The 14,030-nt window shown below is 62.0% G+C and overlaps 1 protein-coding gene across 1 annotated transcript; it reads right to left on the minus strand.

The window, feature by feature from the left end:
• Positions 1-517: 517 nt before the first annotated feature.
• GAREM2 (GRB2 associated regulator of MAPK1 subtype 2) lies at positions 518-13,578 on the minus strand. The gene is made up of 6 exons (XM_039238349.1): positions 13,467-13,578; positions 10,590-10,730; positions 4,886-5,016; positions 3,131-4,174; positions 2,016-2,185; positions 518-1,582 (listed from the first exon to the last, which is right to left on the minus strand). The coding sequence occupies exons 1-6, from the start codon at positions 13,576-13,578 to the stop codon at positions 556-558; spliced, it is 2,625 nt and encodes an 874-aa protein (XP_039094280.1). The 3' UTR covers positions 518-555.
• Positions 13,579-14,030: the final 452 nt, after the last annotated feature.

The following is a 14,030-nucleotide window of genomic DNA, read 5'->3' on the forward strand; positions in this document are numbered from 1 at the left end:
AGGCACCTGCGCTCGAGGCCAGGGCCCTGATTCACAGACGGGGGAAGGAGGGCGGCCCAGAGACCCAGAAATGGCACCCAGGCTCCGGGGCAGCTTAGGCCAAACGCCCACAGAGCACAGAGGAGAGAGGGCACTTGGCGAGTTTGTGCTGAAGTTACGGGCCATCTTCTTCCCTGGTCTCTAACCTGAACCTACAAGTGTAAGAAGTGCAAGAGGTCTGTGAAGTTCTTCACGAGGACACGGGAAGATGTTAGGCAGCCCCTCCTCCAGGGGCATCACAGCAGCGCGTCCCTGGGCCCAGGCGTGCACCGGTGCCTCCAGCCTCCTCCCCACGGACTCTGCACACTCAAGGGCCAGATGTGCCCATGCAGGGGTCCGACCCCAGAGCACCCACTTCCAAGTGTGTCCCCCTGGATTCAGTCTGAGGGGCTGCCTCGCTGCCTCAGTCTCGGCACAGATCCCCCTTAGAGGCGGGCCCCCCACAGACCCAGGGCTCCCCCGCCCCCCCCGGCCTCCGCGCCAGCTTTCCGGTTGTGCCGCTACAAGCGGGGAACATCAGATCTTGGGCCGCCAGCCTTTGATGAACTGCATGATCTTCTTGACCTGCAGCTTGGTGAGGTGGAAGTCCTCGGCCAGGATGTCCTCGCTGAGCTGCACGAAGATGCTGCCGTCAATGCGCTCTCTGGCAAAGAAGCTCACCACGTCCTCCGAGAGCCCAATGAAACGCAGACTTCGGGAGACTTCTTCCAGGGAGAGTGCAGACAGGTCAGCAGGGGGCTGCCAAGGGGAGGCATCGCGGCCCCCCCAGCCTGCGGCCCCCTCCCGGGGACTGGCAGGAGGCCCTTCCAGGCGCCCTTGGGCAAGAACGAGCCGTGCGCCGCCTGCCTCAGGTCCCTGCAGGGCCACTGGTGACAATGGAGTGGGGACCTGCCGCAGCACCAAACCTTCTGGTTCAAAGGCCTTGGAAGGTCCAAGTGGCGAAAGGCAGGGTCCAGGCCCAGGTGCCCCCACAGCTCTGGGCTCCTGACAGCGCAGCAGCTCAGGCTCTGGGGAGCTGGCCTGGCCCAGCTCAAAGGGATCGAAGGGCTCCAGGGCTGGTTCCTGCCACTCAGAAGAGGAGGAGGAGGAGGTGGCACAGGAGGTGGGAGCAGCTGCGCAGGCCTGGCCCGGTGAGCCTGGGCCTGGGGGAAAAGCAGGGCTGGAGGTAGCCAGGGGGCTCGAGGTGGCTGTGGGCCCAGAAGAGGCGGCCACGGAAGGGCCTGAGGGGTAGGCAGGTCCTGAAAAGGGGTTGAGAGCCCCGAACGGAGCAAAGCGTTTCTGTGGGTGAGAGGCCTTGAACAGAGGTGGGCAGCCGTGGTACGCCTTGACCGGGGTGTCGGTCCCCAAGAGGGAGGCAGCCCGACTGCTCAGGGGCTCAGCAAGGGCCCGGGCGGCCTGGCTGGGCTGCGTGGTAGAGGGTAGGGGGCCCGGGGGCGGGCGGCCCGAGGACTCGGCGGCCTTGCAGTCTCCCCAGGTGCACGGGTAGCAGTAAAGAGAGTAGGCATCTGGTGACGGTGAGCCGCTGCCACTGCGGGGGGCCACCCTGCGGGCAGAGAGACACACGGAAACCGCCCTGCCAGGTCAGAGACCGCCACTCTGACCCCAGCAAGGCCGGCTCGCACCCCAGCCCCCAAGGCCTGAGACCGCCTGGGACTGCCCTCGGCTCTCTTCCAGCCTCTCCTGCCCCAGGAAAAGTGAAACTAGGCCAAATGAGATGAAAGTATTCACATGGCAAGGAGCACTCCATCCCATGGCAGATCCCAGGCTGTGTCCCCACCCAGCCGTCACCAGTTTGGAAAGGAACAAACTGAAGCGGGAAGGTGGAAAGCAAAGTGTGGCCCCAGCGCCCTCGAGCTCCGGCACAGCTCAGGAACGGAGGCCCTCCGAACCCCCGGGCCCGGACTCTTCCTCAGCACTGGCTCCCCTCCCCAGGCCCCTTCGGGAGGACCCAGCACCACAAGAAGGAAGGGGCTCACCCATCCTGGAGGCCAGAGGAGTAGTAGGAGAGGCTGGAGCTGGGGGAGTGGATGGGCTGCAGCTTGGGGAAGCGTGGGGGCACCGGGGGGCTGCCCGAGGGCCGGCCGCTGCCGCTGCCACCCCGGGGAGGCACAGGTGGGGCGTTGAGCAGGCGGCATTCCTCCTTCACCTGCAGGCAGAGGGCCGAGACTCCAGGTCCTGTCCCCAAGCAGTGGGCCGCCCCTTACCTCCCCTTTCCCCAGCAGCTGGGCAAGGAGGGTGTCTGGGATGGACACTGCCCCACTTTGCCAAGAGGCTGCCTCCGCCTCACTCACCTCTGCATTCACCCACCCCAGCCCTCTAGGTCTCTCCAGCCTGTTTCACTCCAAGAGAGCCCACGACACATGCGCCATCTCCTATGGCCTTGGAAATCCATCACGAATGTAAGAATATACATATAAGGAGATCCAGAACAGATAAGTAGACCTAGTCCCTCCTCCAGGGAAAGGAGAGGAAGAAAATAGTGTGACAGGGAGAAGAAAGGGCCATCGGCCATGTAGATCCCTTCCTTACAGGTCATATACTCCAAGTGTACTCCCTGGGATGTTAACAGCCAAAGTCCGTTTCTGTGGACCAGTGTGGTTGCAAAATTCTGCGATATGCAGATAGGGCTCCTTAGTGCAGGACTTCTCAGAGCCTTTAATGAACCAGTGTTCTGTGGTTCCAACGGTGAGGAGGGGGTGGATTAGGAGTCATCCACTACATTTTGTAAACTTATTCCACTATGGGACCTTCTTTTCACTGGACAACTTAAAGGGCTCCTGTTCTGTGGAGCCTTCTGAGCTCATCCCCAAACTCTCTCAAGCCAGAGACCCGCTAGCATCCTTGTCTGGAGAACTCCCAGTGCCACCATCCCCCATATCCCTTACTACAAATGCCCCAGCATCCTTCCCATTCTCTCCTCCCACCCCTGGGACACCTTCTGTCCCATATTCCAGGGGCTGGAGGCTGAGCAACGCGCGGCGCAGGAGAACTTGCTTCTGGCCGGCCACCTCCCTGGAGCAGAGAACCGCTCCCCGCCCCCCAGCTCCGCTCCCTGCCTCCCACCCTTCCCGCCTACACCACGGCCACTCACCGCCTCAGACTTGGGAGGGACTGGAGGCGGCGGCGCCTCCGGCTCCAGGCGGGGCGGCCCCGCGGCCCCGAAGGAGATGAGGTCCGGCCCGGGTGGCGGCCGGGTCCGGCCCTCGGCGAGGCCCTCGACAGCCTGGTGCGTCCACAGCTCCTCGTAGGGGATCTCGGCGGGCGGCGCGCCAGGCTCCGAGGTGCCCGCCCAGTCGGGGCTCACGTACTCCTGCTCGCCGTCGCCTGGCGGGGCCGGCGTGCGCGCAGGCGCGGGGGCGCGCGGGGGCGCGGGCAAGCAGAGGCGCGCGCGGCGCGGGCTGGCGCAGTCGTCGGCCAGCTCGGCGGGCGCCTCGCGCACGGCGGTGGAGTACTCGTCGGGGTCGAAGCGCTCGCGGCAGTAGGAGGCGCTGTCGCGCACCAGGCGCTCCACGCGCGGGTCCCCGGCCAGCAGGCCCTGAGGCAGCGCGAAGCGCGGCGTGTCGGTGAGCAGCAGGAAGTGCAACGGCGCCGGGCCCTCGCGGCGTAGCGCCAGCCCCAGCACCACGGTCTTGGAGATGATGCTGACCAGTTTGTAGCAGTGGCCCTCCCGCACCGGGTGCAGGTCGTAGGGGTTGCGCGGCGGCCGGCTGGGCACCAGCACGTTCACGGGGAGCCGTACGCGCTCAATGATGGCGCGCACCGTGTGCTCGCCCTCCTGCATCTGCAGCTCCAGCGGGCTGCGCGTGCTGAAGCGGCCCTGGCACTGGAAGGGCAGGCTCAGGCTCTCGTTGGTGCGGTGGTTCATGCAGATGAGGCAGGGCATCTTGCCCTTGATGGGCCTGGCGCCGCCCCCGCCGCCGCTCCCCGCGGCGCCCGCACCCCCGGGGCCGCCGCCTCCCACCCCGGCCAGCGCCCCGGCGCGGCCCAGCTTGCGCAGCAGCGTGGTGAAGCGCGAGCGCTCCTTGGTGGTCTTGGCGCACAGGATCTCCGCCTGGCCCATGAGGGTGAGCTCGTCGCCCGCGTGCAGCGTGAAGTTGTACACCTCGCTGTCCTCGCTGAACTCGCCCGACACCACCTGCGGATCCCAGAAACCGGGCGTCGAGGCTTCAGGGGTGCCCCAGGCAAAGCCGACCTTTGAGGCACACTCCCACGCCCCCACCGCCCCGGGAGCCTTTCCCAGGCTGAGACCCGATCAAGAGCTCTGGACTGCGGGGTCAGGGGACCCCCTTCCCTCCCGGAGAGGCCACGCAGCAGCCGTGCGACCTTAAATGAGCCATTTCCGGGGCCCGAGTTGCCTCACGTGCTAACTCTTACTTGGAAGAATTGCTGCATGTCGGTGTGACATACTTTTAAAATACCCAGGAAATGGCATCTGTTACGATCATTGCCTCTACGGTCTGGACAGGAATACTCCATCCACTCAAGGCAACGGTGAAGAGGAATGAATTGAAGGATAAGGGTTTGTAAACAGAAAAGAACCATTTGTACACAAGTGGGGAGGGGGGGGTTGGTACTGTGTGCCCCCAACAACCACTCTCCCTTCTGGTGGCCGCTAGGACAGGCTGCCCTGAGGATCTCCAAGTCAGGGCAGGGCCCTCCACACACACTTCACCACCTCTTCTAGAAAGTTCTGCAGGCCAGTGGGTCATACACCTAGCTCTTCTGACATGGCCCGAGGCCCTCAAGGGACTGCCAGAAACCACAGTGACACCTTCTGCCTCCCGGACCTTAAGGACGACCCTCCAACCAGTGTGGGGGCGCCAGGCCTGGTGTGGCAAGGACTGACCTTGACACTGAAGGTGATAGCTTCCATCACAAAGATGCGGTCAGGGAAGACGCTGGCCACCTCCTCCACACTGCTGAAGTACCTCACTGGCTCCCGCACATCCCGGGCCTGCTCCAGGAGCTTGAACTTCCCTACAAAGGAGGAACACAGGCTGCTAGGGGAGGCCTGCCTGCCGGTCCCCACTTCTTGCTACCCTCACCTGGGCCAGCCCCTCCGGAACTCAGCCGGGCAGGGAGGCAGCTTTGCATCAGCCTGAGGTGGAAGGGGCTGGTCAGCAGGCTCAGGGAGGGAAGGTGAGCACAGGCCCCGCAACTAGACCCCCACGGAGAGCTCGTGGGTGCCCGAGGACGTTAGCAGCCTCCTGCCCAGAGAGATCTAAATGCGAATCGGCAGCCAAACACTTGCATACGGAACTGGCCTCCAAGCAAGCATTCGTGTGGCACCGGAGATGCTGGCTCCTAGCTTTGTCCCAGCCCCACTCTGACTTGCTGTGACCCTAGACAAGTCCCTTCCCCTCTCAGGGTCCTCCTCTGAGGGCGCTGGAGCTGACAATTTGGGGTCCTGTCTGGATCTGGCATCCAAAGCACATACCTTGGGTTGCTGATCCATCCCGACGCACTTGGCGGACCCTCGGCTTGGAGGCCCCAGGACTCCAGCTCTGTTCCCAGACCCTGCGCTGTTCCAACATCCCTGAGACCTCTGACCCGAGCCCAGCAAAATCACCTCCCCCTCCCTCGGACGAGGCCTTCCTAACCTGCAGTCGAGGGCTATTTAGCTGGCCCAGCAGATGCCCCCAGCAGGCACAGACTTTAAGAGGAGAACCCACGGTTTGTGGGTTCGAGCCCCGCATCGGGCTCTGTGCTGACAGCTCAGAGCCTGGAGCCTGCTTCAGATTCTGTGTCTCCCTCTCTCTCTGACCCTCCTCTGCTCACCCTGCCCCTCTCTTTCTCTCTCTGTCTCTCACAGAAATAAATAAAACATTTAAAAAATTTTTTTAAAGAACGAAAGGAGTTTTACAGGGGCACCTGGGGGGCTCAGTCGGTTAAGCGTCTGACTCTTAATTTCGGCTCAAGTCATGATCTCACAGCGGTGAGGTCGAGCCCCACATCAGGCTCCCCACTGTGGAGTCTGCTTAGGATTCTTTCTCTCCCCCTCTCTCTTGCCCCTCTTCCGCTTGTGATCTCTTTCTCTCTCAAAATAAAAAAAATAAGTGTTAAAAAAAAAAAGTTTTACAGAACAGACAGTCTACAGGGAAGAAATGGTACCAACAAGACAGAGTCACCGGGATGCCTGGGTGGCTCACTAGGGTAAGGCTCAGGTCACGATCTCACGGTTCGTGAATTTGAGCCCTGTGTCGGGCTCCATGCTGATAGTGTGGAGCCTGCTTGGGATTCTCTCTCTCCCTCTCTCTCTGCTCCTCCTCTGCTCTCTCTCTCAAAATAAATAAATAAACTTAAAAAGATTTTTTTAAACGAGAGTCATAAGAGCAGATTGCCTGCCCGAAATGGTGAGTGCCTGTGCCCAGGACTTGAAGGTGCCAACAGCATGTGAAGTAGCAACCAGGTTATGACAGGCTCTAAATGCCAGGTTAAGACAGAAGGACTTTACTCAGTAAGAAATGAGCTTTTGGCTTTCAGCTCAGACGAAGCCAAGGTGCCACTTTCTTCCATGGTCCTGAGTCCAGACTCATCTGACACCAGCCCCCTCCACCAGGCCACCTAAGTTCGATCCCAAAAAGATCAAAGTCATGTACCGAAGGTAGACCAGTGGGGTAGTCAGCGCCATGTCTGCCCAGCCCCCAAGATTGGCCCCCTGGGTTTGTCTCCAAAAAAGGTTGGTGAGGACATCAGCAAGACAAGTGGTGATCAGAAAAGTCTGAGGAGGACACTGTTACTGACCATTCAGAACAAACAGGCCCAGGCTGAAGTGGGACCTTCATTCTGTCCATGCTCTGATCATCAAAGCCCTCAAGGAATCACCAAGACACAGAGAGAAGCAGAAAAATGTGACGCACAGTGCAAGTATCACTTTTGACGAAACGGTCAACATTGCACAACAAAAGCAGCATGGATCCTTAGCTAGAGAACTCTCTGGAATCATTAAAGAAATCTTGGGGACTGCCTAGTCTGTAGGCTGCCACCTTCATGACATCCTCTGTGATGTGGTGCAGTGGAATGCCCAGCTAGTTAAGAAACTACAAAGGAAAATATTTCATTAAAGGATCATTTGACAACCCAAAAAAGGAAATGAAAAGAAAAAAGAAATGAAAGCAATTGCAGTGTTTCAGGCAAGGAAATGCCAAGCTCCAAGTTGAGCTTCTGTAAAGAAAGCAGGGAGGCCATTCTGCAAGAATGGGAAATAGCGAAATCAAATAGACCATATAGTGTATGTTACCTAACTGAAATTTAAATAAAAACTTGACACTATAAAAACCAACCAGCCAACCAAACAAAAAGACATGGGGCAGGCAGACTGCTGGCCAAAACTGGGAACCCGCAAGTAACATGTGGGGCTGGAGCCAGTCCTTAGGAGGCCAAGTGAGGCCCTCCAGGGGGGCCTCCTTGGGGGTGGGGGGTGAGCAAGGGGTACAGGGCTTGAGGTCAGAGATACAGACTGAAGGTCACCAGCCCACAGGTGGGTCTTCAGCTAGGGTGGGTCTTAAGCCTTTGGGAACTCTCTTCCCAGAAAAATGCCCATAGTGTACTCCTGGCATCAACACGAACACTACCTCTGTATACAGTATGGGGGTCCTGGAGCCCCCAAAACCCAGCCAGAATCCCAGACTGAGGGCACCCCCTGCCCCCAACATGCTGAGAATGAAGAACGAAGGGCCCATCAGCACGGAGAGGCCAGACAGAAGTGAAGCCGAGAAAGGGATGGGAATGTGCCCAGGAGAAAGCGGAGACGGCAGCACAGAGAAACTGGGGAGGCGCCTGGCAAGGAACGGGGGTCTGGGGGTCAGGCAGAGGGGCTGCACATCGGCCACCAGCCCACCGCGGGTGCCACCCCTCCTTCCCGCGGCCTCCTCCCCCGCACTCACAAGCCCCCAGACCACAAGCAGCCAAGCGGGGAGAGGCGCCCACTGCCCGCTGTGGGGAGAGCTGGAGCCGAGTCAGGGCTGCAGCCGGGAGAGGATGTGGCCGGCGGATCGATGTAACCATGGCAGCCAGCACCACCCCCTCCGCCGCAGCGCGCGCCCAGAACCGGTCATTACCGCGGGCGGAAGGAAGGGAGACCCCCCGGGAGCGATGCGCTAGCCCCTGGAAGCCTTCGCGCCCCCCCCCCCCCCCCCCCCCCCCCCCCCCCCCCCCCCCCCCCCCCCCCCCGGCAGCTTCCTCTCCTGCCTCCCGCGTAGTGAGACTCCCGGACCCCTCCCCCGCCGCGCGCCCTAGGGACCTGCCCCACCCCAGCCTGCCCTTTCCCTCCTAGGTCACATTTGCATCCCTTCCAGCCGAAGCAGTCTCCCCTCCTCTTAGCACCCGACCCTGGCAGCAGTTCCCTAAACACTGGTGTGTAAATGTACGGACTTGGGGGTCGGACAGACCTAGTTGAATCCCATCTCTGGCACCAACCAGCCGTGTGACCTTGGGCGAATTATTTAATGTCTCCGGGCTTCAGTTTTCCCATCTGTGAAATGGAAGCACACGGCTTAGCTTCCAGAGTGCCGGCCAACGCTGACCTGAGCCACCTGGCCCCTCGTGCGGGGCAGTGGGGACCGGCTCAGAGCAGCCAGGTCCCCGGAGTCCCCGGGCAGCTGGGCTGCGCTCCCCTCCCCCGCCTGCCCGGAGGCTCTCCGGGTCTCGCCGCTGCCCCCGCCCACTCTATTATTAATTCATTAGGAGGAACTAGCGCTGGGCCTCGAACTCCCCAGCCTCCCACTCCTTGGGGGCCTGGCCTCCCCTCCCCCACTAGGGCCACCTAGCCGCCCACCGGAAAGATGCGGATAGGGATGCAACTCCCGGGCAGGCCAGCTGTCGCCCCATGACCACACCGTCCACATGCACTCGGGGACACCAGAAGATTGCATCAGGGAAAGGGCCAGAAGCCTCCAGCACTCAATCTTCCCTAGGAGGCTCTGTGCTTTTGTTTCCCAGATGTTTAATAACACAGCTGAAATGGGACAGTAAAGTCACACTTCTGTCAGTGAGGGCTTTTTCCAATCTTTTGGTATTTTGTTTTTTGGTTTTTTTTAAATCCCAAGAAGACCTGGGGCCTCTTCCTGGGCCAATACCAGACACCCAGGCCGGGAAGTTGCTAACTGCTAAGCAGGCCTTTCAAGGGCTCCAGGCTCAGGACATAACCCCAGGTCAGAAAGACATCAGAGTTTCCTCATCCTTTAAACGAGGTGTGAGAGCTGCAGGGCACCAACTTCACAGGATTGTTGTAAAGAGCAGAGGCCGTAGTCCTGGCCCCCTGGCTCAGCGGAGACCCAGGAAGGGCTGGGGACCGCAGTACCCAGGAGGGACTCGAGGTTACAGACACGGAACTGGGCGAGCTACCGAGGCCCCCAGAGTCTCAGCCTGTGAGCTAGATGGAGCTGGTAAGACTTTCTCACAGGGCAGCCGCCAGGAGGCCACGGTGAAATGCTCAGCTCCGCATCTGGAGGGCAGCGTGTGTTTAACACGCAGGCGCAGTGGGATCCTCGGCGCATGGGGGCAGCCCTGGGAGGGGCCACCAGATTCCCATCCTTCCCACCCAGGTGACAAGAACCCTGCATTGCTGGTGTGGTACAAGCAAGCGTCAGCCCAGGAGCCCGGTCCCCTGGGTTCTAGCCCTCGCTCTGCTGCTTTACTAGCTGTGTGACCCTGGGCAAGTCACTCGTCTCCTAAAGCCTCTGTTTTAGCATGTGTAAAATACAAGGGCTGGGCTTTTCAGCAGAATCCTTTCTTCAAACAAAATCGTACGTAACATATAGATAATGCTAATGAACTTTACTTTTATCTGTTATCTTACTTAAGTCTAAAGTTTTCACATTCACTGACAAAGCCAATCCGTGGAAACAATGAGTTTCACACAAAATTGGGAAAATCAGGAGAGAAAACGGACGAGTTCTAGCATCAGCCTGAGTGGCCCTGTGTTTCTGAAGAACTTTGGTTGCACACCAGCCGCTGAGAAGACCCCAGCACGAGACGTTCTCCTTGAAGGTCTGTACGGAAAAAGCCTTAACGAGGCAGCTCACAGCACACACCCAGGGCCTCTAGTTAGGGTTCAGGTTTGATTTGCAGCAATTTGAGAGCAGGAGTAATTTTTAGATCATTAGTTTAAAATAAAATGTGAGTGGGGCACCTGGGTGGCTCAGTCAGTTAAGCGGCCGACTCCAGCTCAGGTCATGATCTCACAGTCTGTGGGTTCAAGCCTCTGTGCTGACAGCTCAGAGCCTGGAACCTGCTTCAGAGTCTGTGTCTCCCTCTCTCTCTGCCCCTCCCCCACTCAAGCTCTGTCTCCTCTCTCTCTCTCTGTCTGTCTTTCTCTCTCCCTCTCAAAAATAAACATTAAAAATAAAATAAAATAGTGAATCAAAATTTTGCAACCAGAAACCCAGGACTCCCCAGAAACGGTATGAAAACCGCTGGGCCTGAACCCTAACCGCCACCCTGCCAGCCACATCCTCATGCATCCGTGTGGCTCCCGCGGGGCCTGCCCCCTGGCCTCCTGCCCACACCCCCTCAGCGGCTCTAGGTCATCTGTCCCTGGCTGGGCACACCTGGGTACTGCAGGGGGATGTCAATCTTGGGTCCGATGACGTAGTGGCCCTCCTCCAGGGTATGGGCGGTCACCGTTGTCCACTGGCGGCAGGAGTGAATGAGCAGGATGTCTCTCTCACTGACACCCTCAGCATACTCCCCTGCGAGGCAAAGGACGGAGGAGGAAGGAAAGGTAAAGTGCACATTAGGTGGGACGAGGGAGGCTAACATCTTCTCCAAGACCCTGACCAGGATGGCTCCCCATGATCCCTGCCCAGGTCAACAATGCTCGCTCGGGGGACGGGCGGGGCGGGCTGCCAGCTGCGGCCTCAGGGCTGGGAGTCATGCTCGGGCTCCCAGCAACCACCCCAGCCACAGCCCTTCTGTCCCCACTCCCCGGGTGACCTGCGGGCCCAGGCCCTGCGCTGCGAGCCAGGGGCCCTGCCCTCCCAGAGCACTTGGGCCCATGAGGAGGTGGGAAGAGATGTGAACCCACAAAACAGGCCACAGCTGAGGTGCTGAGGGGAGGGTGCCTGGGGTCCCCAGAGGGGAGCAGCAGACCAGGTGAGGTCTTCCCTGAGCAGACACTGGAGCTGGGCGTCAGGACCAGCAGCAGAATTCGCAGCCCCGAGTCAGTGCCTAAGCCACGCGAGGAGGGCCTTGCTGGGGGCACAGACAGGGCTATGGGCTGTGGGTCCCTGCTTGAGCCCCTCCCCCCTTGGACAGCCACAGGAGTCTCGGCATTCAGGGGACCTCAAAGGAGAGGGGACAAAGCCTCAGATACCCCCAGCCCCTCTCAGAGAAGCGGTTTCTTGGCTCTCCCTCTGTCAGCCCTTCACCCTCCCGGTCCCTGGAACACAGGGATGAGGTGGGGCGGGGGGGTTGGGGGGGAGCTCCAAAGGGGAGCCTAGTTCTGGAGGAAGCTGCACTAGGGCAGAGGTGTTGGGAGGGGCCCGGGCCCAGGAGGCTCCAACCCCAGCAACGGTTTCCAGGGGAGCAGGAGGGGCTGGCGCAGCGGCCAGGGGGCCCTGGTCTCCTGGCTGCAGCTGGTGGGCAGGGAGGAGGTGGGGGGCGCCTCCTTCCCGGCCCTTCCAGACACAGCGCACAAGCTGCTGCCACCCACCCAAATGGGAAGTGGCTTCTCCTGATTATCCGGATGACTGAGGGCCCCCTGAAGTGTGTGGGGAGGATGTGCTCAGGCCTTTGGGGGGGGGAGGGCTGGCCCCCACTGCGTGGGAGGGGGTCCGGCTTTCCTCAAGCCCTCATGCCCTGGGGCAGACGAAGCTCTCCTGCTCTGCAACTCCTCACGATGGCCCAGGGCACACATCACACACGACAGCTATGGGCCACGGCCTCCCACAGTTGAGCCAGCACAGCCACCTGGCCTAGTGGCAGGACCTTGTCACCCCACGGACACAACTCAGTCCCATGGTCCCAACTAAGGAGCCCCTCCCAAATGCACAGAGGTACACGGACCTTTAAGACTAAAGACACACTTTTGTTCACATATTCGCACTCACAGCAACCACAGCCATAGCCACCACTGTCACAGACAGACAGACAGACAGACAGACGGCCGGGCCATCACATCAGTTGTCCAATCACTCATCCAGTCCCTCAGTGAGTCCATAATCTTTGCTAAGCAGGGTGTCCTCCTTCAAGGAGCCCAGTGAGAAGACAATAAACTATAAAGACGGGTGTACGGATTCAGGGGTGCCAGACGGGTCCTGGGAGCCCGAAGGAGGCCTGCTCAGACTGGGGAGCTCAGAAAGGACCCCCAGGAAGGGGAGATGCCAAAGAGGATGTGTGGAAGTGGCCAGGCGGCACCTAGGGCCGGCTTCTCGCGTTCACACCAGAGGCGGACAGCGCCGATGCGGACACGGACAGCCTGAGGATCTGGAGAGCAAGACTGAGCACTCCTGCCCGACGGCCCTGGCTCTGAAACTGCCACGGAGCCCGCTGGGTCGAGGGCCACGCTGCGGCTCACTGTGCCCATTCCTCCCCGCCGCGGGTCGGAGGAGGGGCTGCGGCCCCGTGGAGAGGAGAGGAGCGGAGCCTGTGGCCGCGGGCCCCATTAGCATTCAGGGAAGCGAGTGTGCCAACGCGGGCCAAACCCCTATTCTTCTCACACACAAAACCCCCGGCCTGGCTGCCAGCCCCGGCTCCCGCCCCTCCTCCAGCCAAGCAGCCCCCCTTTCCTCCAAACGGTCCCCTCGCTGCGCGCGGCCTCCAGGCGTCCCCTCTCGGGCCCCCTTGCACGGTCCCATCGGCAGAGCAGCCTGGGCCCCTGGGAAGTGGGGCAAAACATGAGGGAGGGCCGGGGACTTGGGGGCACGCCCGGCGGGAGGGCCTGATCGTTCGGGCCTCCCCCCGAGGTGGCTGGCCCGCCGGGGGCCGCTCCCGGGATGCGAAAGGAGAGCACAAGAAGGGTCCCATGAGGGGCCGATCGGGGTGCGGGGTGGTGGCGGCGGTGGGAGGACCCAGTCCGAGGCCCAAGGGGATGCGGGACGATCGAGGGGAGAAGCGGGAGACAAAGGGACGGAGGGGGGCGCGGCCCGGGCGGGGGTCCGAGGGCTACAGGGAAAGGGATGCACCGACGGGGCGGGCGCGGGGCCTCTGCCGCGCTCCGGGCTCTGGCTGGCCGGGAAAACCCTGGCCCGGCCTGGTCTCCGCCCCTGTGTCGGATCCCCGTCCCGGTGCCCGTGAGCAGGGCCCGGAGGCAGCGGACCCCTCGGCTCGTGGGCCCTGGGGCTCCAGGGAAGGTGTGCTGGGTGCTGCGCGGGGCCGAAGCCGGGAGCGGGAGGGCAGGGGCCACATGGTCACGGCCCCCTTAGCACCTGCCCAGAGAGTCCCCGATTGCCCCGCGGACCCCCAGCCCCCTTCCCGCACCCCAGTACCTGGCCCGAGGCAGGCGAGCGTGGGCAGGCGGCAGCGGCTGACGATGAGGTCGAGCGGGAAGGCGCCCATGCTCCAGCGCAGGCCGGCCAGCCCGGCCGCCAGCTTCTCCATGGCATGGGCGCCCCCGGGGCCGCCGTCCCGGGGCCCCGACGGCTAGTCCCGCGCGGCCCGGGCTCGCGCGCCCGCCGCCACCTCCTGGGGCCGCCGCTGCGCTCCCCGCCTGGTGGCGCGGCCGGGGCTGCAGGCGTCACGTGGCCGGCCTCCCCGCGGGGCGCCGGCCCCCGCCCCCCGGCCCGCGCCCCGCCCCCCGGCCCGCGCCCGCCGCCAGGGCCCGCCTCCCCGCCCGACCCCGCGCGCCGCCCCTCCGCCGGCGGGCGTCCAGGTGACAGCCCGGCTCGGAGAACCCGGGGCGCGCTCCGGGAGGGAGGCGGGGGACGCGCGGCGGCATCTCCCAGGCGAGGGGCGGGGGGGGGGCGGGGTCAGCCTCCTGGACCCGGGCGGGGGCATCTGGACCCCCTGTCCCCGCCGGGGGCGGCGCCGCTCCTCAGTCCCTCGTGCGGTGG

This window comes from Hyaena hyaena, unplaced genomic scaffold, assembly GCF_003009895.1.
Source record: "Hyaena hyaena isolate Hyena2069 unplaced genomic scaffold, ASM300989v1 scaffold_138, whole genome shotgun sequence".
Lineage (NCBI taxonomy): Eukaryota > Metazoa > Chordata > Mammalia > Carnivora > Hyaenidae > Hyaena > Hyaena hyaena.

Excerpts from the sequence above, each read along its gene's own strand:
- GAREM2 (XM_039238349.1), bottom strand. The coding sequence starts at position 13,578 with ATGGAGAAGCTGGCGGCCGGGCTGGCCGGCCTGCGCTGGAGCATGGGC. Across the intron at positions 10,731-13,466 it reads GCTCGCCTGCCTCGGGCCAG|GGGAGTATGCTGAGGGTGTC; the intron begins GTACTGGGGTGC and ends TTTGCCTCGCAG. Across the intron at positions 5,017-10,589 it reads CATCCCCCTGCAGTACCCAG|GGAAGTTCAAGCTCCTGGAG; the intron begins GTGTGCCCAGCC and ends CCTCCTTTGTAG.